Source organism: Delphinus delphis, chromosome 11, assembly GCF_949987515.2.
Source record: "Delphinus delphis chromosome 11, mDelDel1.2, whole genome shotgun sequence".
In the NCBI taxonomy this organism is placed as follows: domain Eukaryota; kingdom Metazoa; phylum Chordata; class Mammalia; order Artiodactyla; family Delphinidae; genus Delphinus; species Delphinus delphis.
Window position 1 is genome coordinate 39,653,328 of NC_082693.1, and position 17,926 is coordinate 39,671,253.

The window sequence follows — 17,926 nt, forward strand, 5'->3', positions numbered from 1 at the left end:
CCCAGTGCCGGGGTAGGAGAAGCCGGGCTGGGCCGAGCGGGGGTGGAATGGGGGGCATCTATAGCAGAGAAAACTAAGTAGGTGCACGCGGACCCGTGGGCATGCGCGTCTGCTTCTGTAGGGCTGGGCGTGCACGTGTGTATGTGATTGTGAGCGTCGGTGTTTGTAATTTGCCTTCCTGCATACGTGTTGGGTGTAAATCTAAGGGAAGAGGCTTGAGTGCCTGCTTGGCCTTAAATGCTCCCATCTCCCTTTTCTTCCTCCCAGATCGGGTCCTTCCAGCAATATGGAAACCTGGGCGCTGGGAACAGGCTCTGCACCTCTCAGAGCAGTGTTGGCCTTTTCCTCACTGGTTAAGGAGGAGGGAAGGCTGACCAGAAAAAGGATACAATCTTGCTCTCAGCCACTTGCTGTCTCAGTAGGGGCGAGTTCCTTCCCTGCTGAACTAACTGCGTGCTTGAAGGAGGAAAAGCAAACAGCCCACCTAGGCCCCAGCAGGGCCTCAGAGCTCCCTTCGATATCATTCTCATTGGTCCTTGGTTAAACAATTATTTGCCCTTGTCTGGATACCATATAATCTTCACAATCTGGCCCCTTAGTGCAGGTTCTGAAGGGGGTTCTGCAGAGAAATACAAAGGGATCCCTAGCCACAGGCTCTGCCCATTTTATTAAAATTGCTTCTATTGCGGGTATACACAGGATGTATTAAAGCACCATATTATCCAATAAATGAACATAAAAGCTCAGGGAACATAGAGTGCTCAAATTGGCTAGAATTGACCAAGAGTGCCTCTCTGAAGGAGGCTCCTTAATTTAAAATGGGATTTGAAGGGCAGAGAGAACTTGAATAGGATCCAGGTGAAGTAAGGACACAAGGAGATTCACATAGGAAAGAGCAAATTATCTGCATGGGACAGTGAGCAGATAACGTTGGTAGGGTGGGAAGTGGGAGAAGTTAATGGAGGAAGTTTTGTATGGAGGAGATCAGAATAAGGATATGGATTTGACAGGACAGGCGATTTTAAAAAGTCATTTTGGATTCTTGAGTATAGAGGTAGCTTGATGAAGACTGCCTGAGGATAGTGATTATTGGAGCCTAGAAGATGTCGTGGAGGTTACTCCCACCAGCTCTCTCACCTTTGCTTTAAAACAATTTTTAAAATTGATTTATCTTTTTTTTTTTTTTGCAGTACGCGGGTCTCTCACTGTTGTGGCCTCTCCCATCGCGGAGCACAGGCTCCAGATGCACAGGCTCAGCGGCCATGGCTCACGGGCCCAGCCGCTCCGCGGCATGTGGAATCTTCCCGGACCAGGGCATGAACCCATGTCCCCTGCATCGGCAGGTGGACTCCCAACCACTGCGCCACCAGGGAAGCCTGGTTTATCCTTAACATACAAGAAAATGCACAGATCTTGGGTGTTTTGTTTGGTGAATTTCAACAATAATATATACACTTATGTAACCCCCCAAACAAGATACTGAACCATCACCCCAAAGAATTCCTTCATTCCCCTGTATAGTCAATTACCCTGCACCTACCAACACCCACCCTCTGCAACTTCCTGAATTTTATCACCATGGTTTTGTCTGTTCTTGAATTTCACATAAGTGGAATCATACAGTATGTACTCTTTTGTGTCTATATTCTTTAGCTTAGTAACGTTTTTGAGATTCAGCCATGTGTAGTCTATTTTTTATATTGCTGAGTAATAGTCCATTGTATGAATATATTGTAATTTGTTTATCCATTCTCCAATTGATGGATATTTGGGTGTTTCCAGTTTGGGGCTATCATGAATAAGGCTGCTCTAAATATTCTTGTGCAAAGCTTTTTGTGAATGTGTTTTCATTTTGAAAAAGCTCACCTTATTTTTTGATTATAGCTAGTGGCATCTTTGTAATCCTGCAGCACTGATTAATTCTATTCATTCAATCATCTAACATTTATTGAATAGGAATCCGTGTCCCAGTCCTGGGCTTACAACAAAAATTAGACACGATCGTTTCCTCCAAGGGCTTAAAAGTCCAGTAAAAGTCCACTAATCTGCTGCATTCCAAAACCATGGGGTAGAAAAACCTTAAGAGTCTGCCAGGCATTTCTAACTATTTTTGGATGTTTCCAAATAAATAAATTTTGGGAAGCAAACAAACCATGTAGATTATTTTTTACTTTACATTCAGATGTTTGCCCCTGTTTAATAAACACAGCTGGAACATCTGCACTTGTCAGACAAGTACCTATTCTCCTTAATTTAAAGGCTCTTGCACACTTGAAAGTTTAGACATTCAGATTTGGGCAGATTCTCTATGCTTCACAGACCTTTATCTTCACTGACAGGAGGTGAAAGAAGTATAGCTACCATTGCTCCATGCTTTCTGTCTTTGATGAGGCCCAACACACTTTAATTACCACACTTAGTGGTATTATTCACTTATTAAAAATTACACTGAAGTTCCAATGTTGGTTTTCCACCTTGTTGTATACCACCAATCATAAATTGTTCTTTACTTGAGTTATCTATGTTACAAAACAAGCTAGGCCTTTTAGGTCTCTGGTTGCTGCAAGCTGTTGGTAACAAACCAGTTTGGTGGCATGGTCTAACAGTGCAGATAGTGCTGATGAATGACTGGTAGATGGCATCTCAGAGAACCATGCCCTCACTGCTCACATCAGTACTTTGAATGGGATCCTCTGCTTCAATACTATGTGTTCCTTCATTCAGTGTTGGAGCATCTTCATTCCTCAGTTTGGCATTGTAGCCATTTGGCTACTGTGTTACATTGGTTGATGAACTGACCCCAGTTTAGAATTCCTGACATCAGGAGATGGTCAGGTTGGTAATTGACCTCTCAAAAGATTTTAATAATCTGACTATTCTCCAGGTTGGATTGACTCTGAGGGCATTCTCTTTTTTTTTTGGCCGCACCACGCAGCATGTGGGATCTTGGTTCCCCGACTAGGGAGTCTTAACCACTGAACCACCAGGGAAGTCCTCTGAGTGCATTCTTGATGTCTTTCCTGCTCACTAAGAGGAAGAAAGGAGCTGGGAAGAGGCTATTATTTGGTCCATTTGCTGAATAGGAATAGATCTTTGCTAGTGCTGCTTACTTCTACATAGGACAACATGTTCCTTGGGTTCTGACAGCATTGCCAGTATGTGCTTTGAAACCTCATACTTGGTACAGATATAATGGATCTGCTTAGGTCCTTGAACCCCTTTCTCCTCATTTTCATTATTCGAAAATTCTTATTGAGTCTTTACTGTATCCCAGGCACTGTGCATATAGTATTAGCTACCTAATAAAGAATTCATGTGGGGTATGATAAGCAATAAGATTGAAAAGATAAGTAGTGGGATGATCATACTTTATCCTAAAAGCAATGCAGAGCCTTTGAATGGTATTAAGGGGGTGTCATGATTAGAACTGCATTTTAAAAAGATCGCTGTGGTTGCAGTGTGGAGAACAGATAAGAGAGAGCAAGATTTGAGTCAGGGAGACCAGACAGAAAGTTTTTGTAGTAATTGGGAAAAATGAGAAACGATGTGCTCTGGACTAGGAAAATGATAGTGATGATGGAGAGGAGATGACTTCAAGAAATAAATAGTATTAAAGTCAGGAGGTCTTGGGATTGGAAGTAGAGAGAAGCAGAGAAGCCAAGACCTCTGGGCCAATCACTGAAATATCAAACACCTGAAGAAGAGCAGGTTTGGGAGATGATATACTCTCTTCCAAACATGTTGACAATGAAATGCCTGGGAGACATCCAAGTGGAAATGTCTATCCAAGAGGTCAGAGCTTCCCAACTGTTGTGCCTCAGGAAGAGGTTACAGATGTGCTGCATGTTGATCTTCTCAACCCTCAGAGCAGCACAAGCTCGCTCCAACAGACAGCAATCTCAGTAAGGTGGACTGCCACGAAAACACCATCATTTTCTATGCGTGCCATGATGTGGGAAATGTTGGGAAGTACTAATATATGATGATGTTGGATAAATAATTCTGAAGCTCAGAAGAGATATCTGGACTAAGACATTTGTGAGTCATCAGAACATCAGATCATAGGTGGTAACTAAAGCCAGGGAGTATGGGACTTCCCTGTTGGCACAGTGGTTATGAATCCACCTGCCAATGCAGGGGACACGGGTTCGAGCCCTCGTCTGGGAAGATCCCACGTGCTGTGAAGCAACTAAGCCCGTGTGCCACAACTACTGAGCCTGAGCTCTGGAGCCTGCGAGCCAAAACTACTGAGCCCAAGAGCCACAATTACTGAAGCCTATGTGCCTAGAGTCCGTGCTCTGCAATAAGAGAAAGCCACCGCAATGAGAAGCCCGCGCACCGCAAGGAAGACCCAACGCAGCCAAAGAAAAAAAAAAAAGAAGAGAGATTAAACAAATTTTCAGGTGTTATCTGCCATTATCATTTTCTGTGAATGTCTTTTTTTTTTTTTTTTTTTTTTTTTTTTGCTGTACGTGGGCTTCTCACTGCTGTGGCCCCTCCCGCTGCGGAGCACAGGCTCCAGACGCACAGGCTCCGCGGCATGTGGGATCTTCCCGGACCGGGGCACAAACCCGTGTCCCCTGCATGGGCAGGTGGACTCTCAATCACTGTGCCACCAGGGAAGCCCTGTGAATGTCTTTTTCTAATAGATATATAAGAGTTGGTTGTATTATAATGAAAATTGCCCTTTGTCACATGTATTGCCAATAGTGTTCCTAGTTGGGAGTTTGTCATGTGAGTTTATTGGAATTTTTTTTTTCCTTTGCCTTAGGTAGTCAAATTTATTGATCTTTTTTTTTATGGCTTTTGTTTTTTTGTGTGTTTAGGACATACTCCAATTTTTTAATTGGAGTTTCTTCTCTAGTATGCTTATGGTTTTCTTTTTACTTTAAATATTACATCCAGCAGAAACATGGATGGACCTAGGGACTGTCATACAGAGTGAAGTACGTCAGAAAGAGAAAAACAAATACCGTATAATATCACTTATATGTGGAATCTAGAAAAATGATACAGATGAACTTATTTGCAAAGCAGAAATCAAGACACAGATGTACAGAATGGACATATGGCTTACTGGTGGGGGGAAGGGGGTGGGATGAATTGGGAAATTGGGATTGACATATATACACTACTATATATAAAATAGATAACTGGACTTCCCTGGTGGTCCAGTGGGTAAGACTCTGCGCTCCCAATGCAGGGGGCCTGGGGTTCAATCCCTGGTCGGGGAACTAGATCCTGCATGCCGCAACTAAGACCTGGCACAGCCTAAATAAATAAATATTAAAAAAAAAAAAGCACAAATGCCTTAACGGGAAGGGTTTCTCTTTAAAAAATAAATTAAAAAGTAGATAATAAATGAGAACCTAACTGTATAGCACAGGGAACTCTACTCAATGCTCTGTGGTGACCTAAATGGGGAGGAAATCCAAAAAAGAGGGGATATATGTATATGTATAGCTGTATAGCAGAAACTAACACAACACTGTAAAGCAACCATACCCTAATAAAAATTAATTTTAAGATACTTTAAAATAATAAATATTCCATCCAGAATCTATTTAAATGGCAAAGACCACTGTTATTTTTCACTGCTGCTCAGAATGACATCTCCATTCTAGACCAGCCAGTCCTTTCTGTTTTCAATGTACAAAACACACATTCCTGTGTACCTCTGCAGAGAGGTTCCTCTCTACGTGGCTCATAGGGCATACTCCTGTCCCTCTTGTTATCATTGCAAAAGCTATACAGCTGTCCCTTGGAAGCCATAGGCAATTGGTTCCAAGACCCCAATTGATACCGAAATCCATGGATGCTCAAGTTCCTCATATAAAATGTACTATTTGCATATAACCTATGCACATCCTCCCTTATACTTTAAATCATCTCTAGATTACATATAATAACTAATATAATGTAAATGCTACATAAATAGTTGTAAGTACAATGTAAATGCTATGCTGGAGGTGCACAGCAAATTCAAGTTTTGCTTTTTGGAACTTTCTGGAATTTTTTTCCCCAAATAGTTTTGATCCATGGTTGGTTAAATCTGTGGATGCAGAACCTGCAGATAAGACTTTCAGAGACAGCTCAAATCCCATATGCTCCAAAACTCTTCCATGCCCACTGTAGTCCACAAAGATTTTTCCTTTTCTGAAGCTCACATGATCACATGCTACCATGTATAAGCCTCTCCTTTTCTCCTCAACTTTAACATAGTTGCTAAAAGAATCAAGTCTAACCTTAGAAGTCCCGGTTTGTTTAACTGATTTTTCTTTACCCTCCACAGCAGCTAAAAGCATGCTGGGTATATGGAAGGAACTTGATAAATTACTTTTTGATTTGCCATAAATGTGTAGCATTAGCCACATGTGGCTAATAAGCATCTGAAATGTGGCCAGTCCAGAGTGAGATGAGCTGTAAGTATAAAATACACACTAGTTTTTGAAGATGGTATTAAAAAAATAATATATCTCATTAATAATTTTTATATTGACTGCATGTTGAAATGCTAATTTTTTAATATACTGGATTACATATCTATATATTTAAAGTATATCCAGGACCATTCTTCATTCTTGTCCCTCAGTAAGTCTCTTGTCATGTTTGGTATTGGTTCCCAAATTAGGCTGTTTTGAGGATAGATAAAGATGATCTTTTCTTGAAGCCAAAGATATTCTTACCATCTCCAACGGCTCTCCTAGGCCATTACACAATCATTACCTTCTTGGTACCGAGACCTCATCGTTATAAGCACTATTTACACATCTTTTTTGAAACTAACAGCAACAGACTTCAAATACAACAGTTCCTCCCAACACGTCAGGTAACTGCTCAGCCAACAGAAATGTTGGAGGGAAGAGGTCAGGTTCAGATGCTGAAGGATCTCCCGAAGCTTTTACTGATCGAAGATTCCTCAGTTACCCATGTAGATGGAGCCCAGCCTATTCCTTTGGTCACTGTGGCTGTTTTCTGCCATCAGGAGTTATTTGAGACTGGTGCTGCTTGGCTTGTAGCCTAGTCTCATTGTAGTCAGAGTCCCTGTGTTAGTTTCCTGTTCCTGCTGTAACAAATCATCACAAACTTAGTGGTTTAAAACAACACAAATTTATTCTCTTACAGATCAGAAGTCTAAAATCAAGGTATTGGCAGGGCTGCATTCCTTCTGGAGGCTTCTGGAGAGAATCCATTTCCTTGCCTTTTCTAACTGCATTTCTTGGCTTGTAGCCCTTCCTTACATTACTCCAACCTCTTGCTTCTGTCATGACATCTACTGTGGTCAAATCTCCCTTTGCCCTCCTCTTATAAGGACACTTGTGATTACATTTAGGGCCAGCCGTGATAATCCAGATTAATCTCTTGATCTCAAAATCTTTAATCCTTAATCAAGATCCTTAATCTACACAACTGTACACATCTACAAAGTCCGTTTTGCTATCTAAGGTAGCGTTCACAGGTTCCAGGGATTAGGATGTGGACACTTTGGAGGACCAGTATTCAGCCTGCCCCCGAACCATATATATTTCTTTGCACTGCCTTGGTGAAGGGAGAGAGCACCAGCAGGGTCACAAGGTTTCAAAGTGTTCTTAAATTAAGATCTACAGAGAAGTAGGTAAATTCACGTCTATAATCAGTTATCACTCTGCGACCATCATAAACCTCACTTCCATTAGCAATGATCACTCTCTCCCTCCCAGCACTGCTTCCTTTAAAATGCTCTGTAGGCTGAAGTTGAACTACTTATTACTCCCTCATCTTAAAAAACAAATTATTTGAAATAGTAAGATGCATGTTTTCTACAGAGATGAGATGTTTTTCTCGTAAGTCTTTGATCTAACAGGCATGGTTGTGGTCTGTAGCATGCTTAGAATGTAACAGCACTTTAACAATCCATATTCTGCAAATTACCATCATATCCTTTAGCACATTTGGGCATAGGAAAAGGAAGGTCTTGTTATTTCAGTTGTACAGATGAGTAAACTGAGGCTCAGAAAGGTTAAATGAATTGAATAGGGTGGTCATACAATGAGTTACTGGCAGATCCTGGTTCCAAACCTGATGTTCTTTTCACTGCTCTGTTCCCAGGCCAAACTCAATCCCAGAAGGCTGAGGAGGAGCTAACCGATCTTGGGATTTTAATACATCCTAGAGTTGGCCTTGAAATCCCTACCTCCTGAGGATGAAACCCACTTTTTTTTTTTTTTTTTTGCGGTACATGGGCCTCTCACTGCTGTGGCCTCTCCTGTCGCGGAGCACAGGCTCCGGACGCGCAGGCTCAGCGGCCATGGCTCACGGGCACAGCCGCTCCGCGGCATGTGGGATCTTCCCGGACCGGGGCATGAATCCTTGTCTCCTGCACCGACGGGCGGACTCTCAACCACTGCGCCACCAGGGAAGCCCGAAATCCACTTTTTTGAGGTCCTACCCAGAAGTCAAAGCTAGGGGCAGATTGGGAATTCAGGGGAAGGTCAGGGTTGCTAGCAAGTCAAGGGTACAGTAAGAGGGTAGTTAGCACTTATGGAGACGTAAGAGTCTATGTTTGCTGTATGTGCCTATTTAACTGGTAGGCAGCAGCAGGGGTGCTACTGCGTACTCAACCTAGAATTAGGCCTGATTTCTGCGAGGGGAATTCTAAGAACATCAGGGATAGCTAAGAGTGGCCTGGCTGGGTCTCTTATTCCCAGGTCTGAACACATAATTTGAGGAAGCACAGTAACTCCAAAGCCCATGCTCTTTTACACTGGCTCTCTGGAGTCTCTTCTCGGTCTTGATTTCCATGACATTTCAAGGGATAGTAGCCAAGGCCCAGTCTCGGCAGCCACACTGCCTAGGTAAGCCCAGCTCTGCCACTTACAAGGTACGTGACCTTGGGAGAGTCACTTAAGCTGTGTGTGCTTCAGTTCCAACATCTGCAAAATGAGGATGATAATAGTATCTACCCCAACAGGGTTAAGGATTTTAAAAGTTATGTTGGGGCTTCCCTGGTGGGGGGCTGCATTGGGTCTTCGTTGTTGCACACGGGCTTTCTCTAGTTGTGTCGAGCGGGGGCTACTCTTTGTTGCGGTGCGCGGGCTTCTCAATGCAGTGGCTTCTCTTGTGGAGCATGGGCTCTAGGCACATGGGCTTCAGTAGTTGTGGCGCGGGGGCTCAGTAGTTGTGGCTCGTGGGCTCTAGAGCGCAGGCTCAGTAGTTGTGCCACAAGGGCTTAGTTGCTCCGCAGCATGTGGGATCTTCCTGGACCAGGGCTTGAACCCTTGTCCCCTGCATTGACAGGCAGATTCTTAACCACTGTGCCCAGTATCCTGGGCAATCTTTTGCCCAATCATATATCTCCCTTTTCTTCTCAGTACTTGAATTCGGGTGCATTTCTTTTTTGTTCACTCATATACTCATTCAACAAGTAATTCTCAGCTGCCTGCCATGTGTCAGACATTGAGCTAGGCTTAGGTATACAAAACTAAGTTGGGCTTGAGGAGCTCAGTCTCCTGGTGGTGGGGAAGAGGCACAGAAACAATTATAATATGATGAGGTAAACACTGTGATAGAGGCCTCTACACAAAATCCTCACTAGAATATAGTAACAAATGCAAACTGCTATAGGAGTTGGGGAAGATTTTTGAGAAAATGTAATATCTGAGCCATTTTTATGACAAACAGTTGAACCACATTGCAAAGTGGGAGAGGTTGGGGAGAGAGAAGGGAAGCCGGAGTTTGTGCTAAGAAGTTCAGTGTGACTGATGTGTAGAGGAAAGGCATGAAGACTAGCACTGTACTATACAACCTTCTGCAACAATGGACATTTTCTATATCTGTGCTGTCCAATAAGGTAGTCACTAGTCACATAGGGCTACTGAACACCTGAAATGTGGCTAGTAGGACTGAGGAGCTGAATTTTAAATTTTATTTCATTTTCCTTAATTTAAATTTAAATAGCAAGCGGCTACCTTATTGGACAATATTGGTTTAGGCACTGGATAAAGGACAGGACTCTAGGCACTAGGAAACCACTGAAGGTTTTTAAGCATAATACTAGCATAGCTAAATATTTGAGAAAGGGAACACTAGCAGCAAGACAATGGATTGGAGGGTAGAGGACTTAACATAGAAACCTTTGGTAGGCATCAGCCACATGGATGAAATAAGTGGAACTTACATGTTATTGGTAGAATTCACTGGACTTTGTGACTATTTCAATGTGGGAAGTAAAAATGAGGAGAATTAACTGAAGTTTGTAGCTTGAGCAATGGGTGGATGCCAACAATTGAGATAGGATTAGGTTTGGAATGAGGGTAATGAGTTTGCTTTTGGGGTACGTTGAATTTGAGGTGCCAAAGAACTATCTAGGGGAGTATGACTACAAAACAGGAAAAATATTAATCTGGAATTGTGAAGGTGGGGCTTATAACTATTGGGGGTTATTAGCATATAGGTAGTTGTTAAAGGTATGGGAGTGGAGGAACTCACCCCAGGAAAAAAATGTAGAAGAGGACTGGATGGACCCTAAGGAACCCTAAGCATCAAAGTGTGGTCTGTTTCGACTTGCATCATAATCATATGGCATGCCTGTTAAAAAGATTCCTCATTGTGAATGTATTTAATGCCACAGAATATACATTTAAAAACAGTTAAGGGCTTCCCTGGGGGCGCAGTGGTTGAGAGGCCGCCTGCCGATGCAGGGGACACGGGTTCGTGCCCCAGTCCGGGAAGATCCCACATGCTGCGGAGCAGCTGGGCCCGTGAGCCATGGCCGCTGAGCCTGCGCATCCAGAGCCTGTGCTCCGCAACGGGAGAGGCCACAACAGTGAGAGGCCCGCGTACCACAAACAAACAAACAAACAAAAACAGTTAAAATTGTACATTTTATGTTACATATATTTTTCCTCAATAAAAATTGCAAAAAACCCCAAATCAAACCAAACCAGAATCCTGAGCCCCATTTCTGACCTGAATCACAGTTTCTAGAGATGAATCCAGGACTCCCCAGGTAATGCTTATGCAAATTAAAATGTGAACCAATTGCTTAAGGTGTAGAGAGAAACTAAAAGATTGGAAGAGAATAATGGCAGAGAATGGCAGAGAATTAAAGGGAGCGTGATTCCATAAGCAAGGAGTCAATAGTGTTGAATGGTTTCATGGCCCAGGAGGAAGACTGAAAAGAGGCCTCAAAATATGGCATTCAGGTGGCCACTGATGAATGGGAGATGAGGAAGCAGAGGTGGTGGCATGTATTCTTTCAAGGGCTTTGCTCATGTATGGTGGTGAAGAGATGGAGATTGCATAAGGCTGAGAGGGAGATAGGACACAGGAAAAGTTGGTGGTTTTGAAGGTGAGAGAGAACTGAGCATGTTGGTAGGTGGACAGGAACGTTCAATGAGGCCAAGGAGACACCAAGGGGATCCTTAATAAAATACAATTTGGGACAGGTAGTAGAGGTTGGGATCTGGAACTTAGGCAGAGGTTATTTGGGTAAAAGCTCACTGGGTAAGTTTAGAAGTGAAAACAAGGGAAGATGAAGGGGTTCAAGACTGAGGGCAAGAAAAGACTTCCTGACACAGTAAACAAAAATGGCACTAGTTGGTGGTTAGGTCACCTGCTTAGATGAATGGAGAATGGAGCAGGAATAGAGTCAAGAGCCTGCCTGCAGAAGGGTAAAAGTCTGGAAGAGTCACTAGGATAAAAGTGATCAGGAGCAGCAATATAAAAAGACTGAGAAGTAGTATTAGAGCCTAATTGAGACTGGAAATGGCACCAACCATACAATTATCCTGCACAAAATAGAAAAACTGGTTTTCCTAAATGAAGGTTTTGGTTCCATCCTCCTATTATTTAGGAACTGCTCTGGCTTCTGCTCTCTCTGCATAAAGTTCAAATTCCTTAGTAGGAACTTTTACTAACTTCTTCAAAAAGTCCAACCTCTCATTGGTGGTTCAGACTCTCTTGTTCCCTGTTCCTCCTTCTATAACATCAACTCAGAAAATAACAGGATCTTAGAGATTGTGAAGCTCATCAATCCAATCTCCCTTCTTAGCTAGGTATGTTTTGTTTTTCCATCTTCTCTCCGCCAAATCTTCTCTATCTTTCACTTTCCCTTGAAGTGGACTCATGGGTGTTTTAAAAATCAACACCTGCCACACATCAGTGACACCTATCCCACAGCACTGACGCTGTAGCCATCCAATTGTAGGCTGCATTTTGTGTAGGCTTCTCTGCACGTATTCCCACCCCCATACTGGTGTATGCCCCCCACCTCCATACTGGTGTGCTTTGACAGAGGACACTGACAAAAAAAGTCCTGAATTAACTTACTCGCTGGCATGTTTTCTGTTTTGAGCTTGGGTGAGGTTCCTTTTCTTGAGTTGAAACCTCCATGGGTAGAGTGGTTAAAGGCAGAAATTTCTTTCCTACTCCAGATTCACAGGGCATTCTCAACCATACTCAAGTCACTTTTATTATATATAAAATATAATTGTATATATTCTATACAATCCCACTTCATTCATCCCATTTGTACCGGTTGGATTTTGAGTTCATAATTTAATCTTTTAAACATCTTTTAAATGCTAGTCGATGCATCTTGGTTAGTACTGTATCTGTAACTGCTGTGCGCAGCCTGGGCATGTTGGAAACTTGACCTGCTCTGGAAAGATGTTCTTCCTACCAAAGCTTCTCCTTTAGCCAGGCCAATGACTTTTCATTCCAGATTGTATTGTGAGGTTTTGTCTCATAGACAGGATGAGTAAGTCTAGAAGAAGCCTGAAGGCAGATCAGATTTAAGGAGCCCAGGGAAGGGACATTCTAAGGCTAACCTGGTCTAAGTCTTCCTAAATAACCACCAAAAGCAGCCCCTTGCATATCCCAGAACCAGGGTCACTTTCTCTAGGTCATTCCAGATAGGACAGATCATTGCCTCACAGGTATATTCTCCTCAGGGATCATCCCCCCAAATGAGGAAGATACTGATTCTTTTAATTGCATGTCCTGGACATTTAAAAAGCTTCTGCCAAGTTTTAAAGCTGCCTAACTATCAGGAGTTAAGGAGAATGAACTTAATTCTTTGTATAAACCTCTTTCAATATCTCTATCCTCCCTCCCATCTCATTGTCTCCAGAATCTTATTCTGTTCCTTTCTCTCCCTTCTTCTATCAGTGATTCAGGGATCGGATGAGTCTCTGTGGCTTGTTTTGCTCTGAAGAGCAGAAGGCTTCGGTCCCAACTGGTGTTGCCAAAGCAGCATACTAATTCCATGCCATGGTCCTGGGTCAAGATCTGCACAATCTGATTAGCCATATCACCTCGGATAGCTAGGGAGCGGAAGTGGTCAAAATCATGGAGGCCCAGCTTCCGGAGACGCCTTGCAGCTGCCCGATAACACTTCCAGGGCTGTGGTTCCACAAGGAGGTAGCAGCACAGGGAAGAAAGGTGGGCCAGGAACTCCCAAAGGCCTTGGTCCCCATGGTTCAGATGAATCCACATGGTTATTGACATGCAGAAGCCAATATCAAAAACTGAGCATCCAAACTGGCTTAAGAAAGAGCTCAAGAGAACTTTCCGGGTCCTGTGATTCATGAAGTCCAGGGTGATAAAGGTCAAGCCATCAGGAAAAGGGCATTCTTTTTCAGCTCGTTCCACCAGGACTGGATCTATGTCGCAGCAGAGGAGATGGAGCTCTCTTGAGGCATCTGAGCAGGTCTCCCCATCATGTAGGGAAAGGAAATGTTTGTATAGAGCCACACTCAGATCCTAGAGGAATCCAAAAGAGCTTTGTCATTGCAGCTCTCAACCAGGGAATGGAAGAGAAACCTATATCTCTTATCCTCCCATTGAGACTGCCACTTATTCCTGGCTTTATAGGATGTAAGGTTGTTAAACTATAGCCTAAGCAGGTTGCCCCCCAAAAGTTTTCCACAAAGCAGGCTCTCAGTGCCCTCCAGGAGTCTCAGGCTGTAATGCATTATCTCCATACTTTCCTGACACTGATGGGCTGTGTGGTTGAAAGTTACAGCCCAATGGATGCAGCAAAGGAGTCCAGAGCAGTATTTTCCAGCTTAAGTAATATGCTGGTAAGCTCACTATCTTTTTCTTTTTTTGAGTATCTCAGACCCCAGGGAGGAGGAAAAGATTTCAGGGGCATAACCAGTGCTCCTTGCCAGGAAGGTGAGGAACAGAGCAAGCACCACCTTATAAAAATCTACTTCTCAGACATGTGGTTGGGAAAGTCTGCATTCCAAAGTCTTCATTCAGCCTTCACTCTACAGCTTCAATTTTGCTACATGCGTTATGTTTCACCACCCCCTTCTGAGACTTATTCTGCTTTTGCATCCATTACCTGCAGACCTCCTTCTAGCCAAATCCAATGATTTGTGATTTTCACCATCTTAGCACCTTTTTGACTCTTAAACAAGTCACTATTTCCTTTCTCTAACTTTGACGTCTATAACCATTATAACTAACTCAAATTCATGTTCTGTTTTTTTAAGGCATTTTTCTATTCACTACCTCATTTGCTCTGCGCAACAATCCTGTGAGGAAAATATTTATGCCCTTTGCGCAGGTGAAGAAAGTGTGGCTGGAAACAATCCAGATGTCCAATAATAGTAGCATGGATTAAGACGGAATACCAGATAGCAATTAAAAAGGAAGGAATTCAGCTCAGTGCAGCAACATGGATGACTCACACAAATACATAATGCCGAGTAAAACAGCAAGACACAAAAGAAAATACATGGCAAGCATCCATTTATATGAAGTTAGAAAATGGACAAAATTAAACTACACTGTTTACGGATACAAAAATAGCAAGCTATAAAGAAAAGAAAGAAACAATAATAGTAAAAGTTGGGCTCTCTGGGTGGAGAGGGGCGTTTATGAGCAGGGAAAGGCATATGGGAGACTTCTTGGGGTGCTGACAATGTTTTATTCTTGATATAGACAGTAGTCATAAAGATGTCTGCTTTATAATAATTCATAAAGTGTGAATTTATGTTTTGTGCACTTTTCTCTATGTGTGGCATAGTTCACAAAAAACCTGTATTTTAAAAATTATGGTTCAGAGGCTAGTGACTTGTCCAATGTCACATGGTTACTACATGGCAGGATTTAGGCAACATTAAGTTCTTTCCTCCATACCAGGCTTCTCATACTTCCATAGGCATACACATCACCTAGGGATCTTATTAAAATAAAGATGTTGATTTAGTAGATCTGGGTTGGGGGCGGAGATCTGTATTTCTAATAAACTTCCAAGTCATGCTGATGCTGTAGCTCAAGGACCACATTTTGAGTAGGAAGATTATGCTGCTTAAAAATTTCTCCCCGTCTTTCTATTTATTTCTCTGCTGTCTTCCTCCTCCTATCTGATCTTGGGTGTGCTCCATGTTTGACCAGTCATTTCATCACATCAGTCCCTCCTCTACCACATCTCTTAATCCTCTCCATCCAATCCTAGAGACCCCTGGAAGCTTAAAAAAGAAAACACAGACTCAAGGGCTCAATCCCCAAGATCCTGATTCAGTAGGTCTAGAGTACAGCCTAGGAGTTTCTAAAATCTAAAATTCTAAAAACAAAGCACCCCAAATTATCACACATCTATATTATGAAGCTGCTAAAAAAGACTGTAGTGACATGAGTGATCTCCAAATTATTAAATGAAAAGCAAGGTGCAAAAGAGTGTGCTATTATTTGTAAGGTGTATACTCAAGAAATTATAAACAGCAGTTCCCATTGTGTAGGAGAAGAGGATTTAGGGTCAGGAGTAGAGACTTGCTTTTTACTATATGCCCCTTTGTATTTTGAATTTTTTTTTTTTTTTTTTGGTCTTATCAAGTGCAAGCATCTTTTCTTAAGTGCAAAATAAAAAACTCCCTAAAGGTACAGCCAGGTTTGGGAACCACTGCCCTAGTTAACTGCAACTATGTCCTGGCCCCCAAGGTACACGTATACTACTTTCAACTTTAAAATCTCCTGTAGTTTCCTAATGCCTTTCATGAAATCCCAAGTCTTAAACCAAGTCTCTTTACCCCTTTGATCTGCTATATCAACACAGTAGAGAAATGTTTGCAAGAGACAGCCAGACACCCACCCATCTGCTCATTCCAGCTTTTTAGCCTGTGTCCAAATGTCTCCCTCCCATTTACCAGCCCTGTGCCTACAGCCCTCAACCCTCTACCAAATTCTCTTCTGCCTAAGGCCAGAAGCACGATAAAATCTCCTCATCCCCTCCCACTCCGGGTCTGGAATGGAGTGAGGGTACTAACTTTTTGAAGCATTTGTAATCATGGGGTCAGAATGCCTGCTCCTCTAGGATATCCTAGTGGCTACAAATAGGTGTCAGAGAGACATTTCGCTATTTTGCTTGTGGTTTGACTATAAGCATTCTTACGCCTAAAAATACTTTGTGGTAAGAAAATGTGGCAATGCCTTCCTCCCACAGAATACTTTATTTTTCTTTCTCGATCTTCTTCCCTGTACTCAGCCAACTGATTGCTTTTAAAATAAATATCCACTTGGCTCCAGGGTCCATTCTGCACCGTTTCACACTAATCTTAATTCCAGGCATGATTCTGTCACCCTTGGCTCCCAGTAAACCAATCCCAACCCCACGCTCCCAAACTTGGGTCTCGGGAAGTCCCCTCTCCCCCAGCCAGGTCGCCAGCCACGCTGGACAGGAGGCAACCGCTGGAAGCCCAGGCACAGTGGCCCTTCCCACCCGGCGTTCTGCCAGGAGGCCGCAAGCGCGGAGGCGGGGACACAGGAATTCGGAACGTAGTTGAAAACGATTCCTCCCCAAGATTCCTAAAAGAGATGGTGCTGGGACCCTAGAGGTGAGGTAGCAGCAGCACGGGGTCGAACACTACGCCTTTAAACTCATTTTGGGAAAGTTGTGAGGGGTCTGGTGCCACGCCCTGGCCGGAACCCCAGAGGATGTGGAGGCTGCCAACCTCTCGGCTCGACCGACGTCCGATCCCTCCCCCGTCACTCACCCCGGAGTTACACCCCACGTCGAGCCCCAGGATCGGCCTTGTCTCTGGACTCTGAGGGAAGAGCCGGCGAAGCAGCTCTGGAGGCAGGAGGCGGAGCCGTTGCTCTGGAGGGTGGAAGCGGGAATAATGAGGGAAATTTCCGAATGGGGCGGCCCCGGGTTCCAGAACTCGCGGTTCCTCTTCCGCCGCGGTCTCTTCAACGCCCCCGGTTGCTTGCTTCATGGACGCCGCCATTAGTCTCAGTCTGGCCTCGGGGTCGCCTCGGAACCGGAAGTCGGGAACCTGCAGGCTCGGCGAGCGCGGTCCGGGCTCCAGCGCGCCTGCGCTGCATGGCAAAGGCGAGTGACTATAAAGGCGGCCTCCCCTGAGCCAGCGCAGAAGTTTGGGGTTTCCGTTGGCGTGAGGAACCCTCGCCATAACCTGGGAGGTGGTTAGTAATATTATCCCGTTTTTCTGGTGAAACAAGCTCAGAGAGGTTGAGTGACTTGCTCAAGCTGACATAGTTTCAACTTGGGCTACCCAGAACAAGGAGTTTGTTGGGATTTGGAAGTCACTTTTGGTCCACCGTCCTTCCTTTACAAATGCATGTGAGATCCAGAGAGTAGGAATTACTTGTCCAGGGTCACACGCGAATCTGTGACGCTGGAACTTCACCTGGTTCATCCTGTGATGCCAGGAACTATGGGTCACTCGAGGTGTCAGAAGACCCAGATGGCCCTGCCTGCCACATGGGTCAGGTGGACAGGGGCAACTGTAGAGTGTGAGCTCTTGAGAAGCAAGGACTATGCCTTAAGAGCCGGTGCTTAAGAGTGCTTACCAGGCGCTAGACACCTTGCTAAGACCTTTACATGTATTTATTTAATTCGCACACCAACCCTGTGAGGGAAGAACAGTAACTAATATCCCTTTTATATAGATGAGGACATTGGGGCACAGCAAAGTTA

General features: G+C 43.7%; 1 protein-coding gene across 2 annotated transcripts; it reads right to left on the minus strand.

Annotated features, from left to right (window-relative positions):
• Positions 1–6,144: 6,144 nt before the first annotated feature.
• BCDIN3D (BCDIN3 domain containing RNA methyltransferase) lies at positions 6,145–17,399 on the minus strand. 2 transcript variants are annotated; one of them, XR_009521191.1, is made up of 3 exons: positions 16,983–17,399; positions 12,310–13,743; positions 6,145–7,066 (listed from the first exon to the last, which is right to left on the minus strand). XR_009521191.1 is itself a non-coding variant. In XM_060024740.1 (2 exons), the coding sequence occupies exons 1-2, from the start codon at positions 17,397–17,399 to the stop codon at positions 13,099–13,101; spliced, it is 1,062 nt and encodes a 353-aa protein (XP_059880723.1). In that variant the 3' UTR covers positions 10,889–13,098. The 2 variants fall into 2 exon arrangements, 1 of the variants encoding a protein (XP_059880723.1); XM_060024740.1 differs by lacking the exon at positions 6,145–7,066 and having other exon boundaries at positions 10,889–13,743.
• Positions 17,400–17,926: the final 527 nt, after the last annotated feature.

What these genes read in the sequence shown, in the direction of transcription:
- BCDIN3D (XM_060024740.1), bottom strand. Translation starts at nt 17,399, where the DNA reads ATGGCGAGGGTTCCTCACGCCAACGGAAACCCCAAACTTCTGCGCTGG. An exon ending in ACGTGGGGTGTAACTCCGGG is followed by an intron (nt 13,744 to 16,982) that starts GTGAGTGACGGG and finishes GGATTCCTCTAG; the next exon opens with GATCTGAGTGTGGCTCTATA.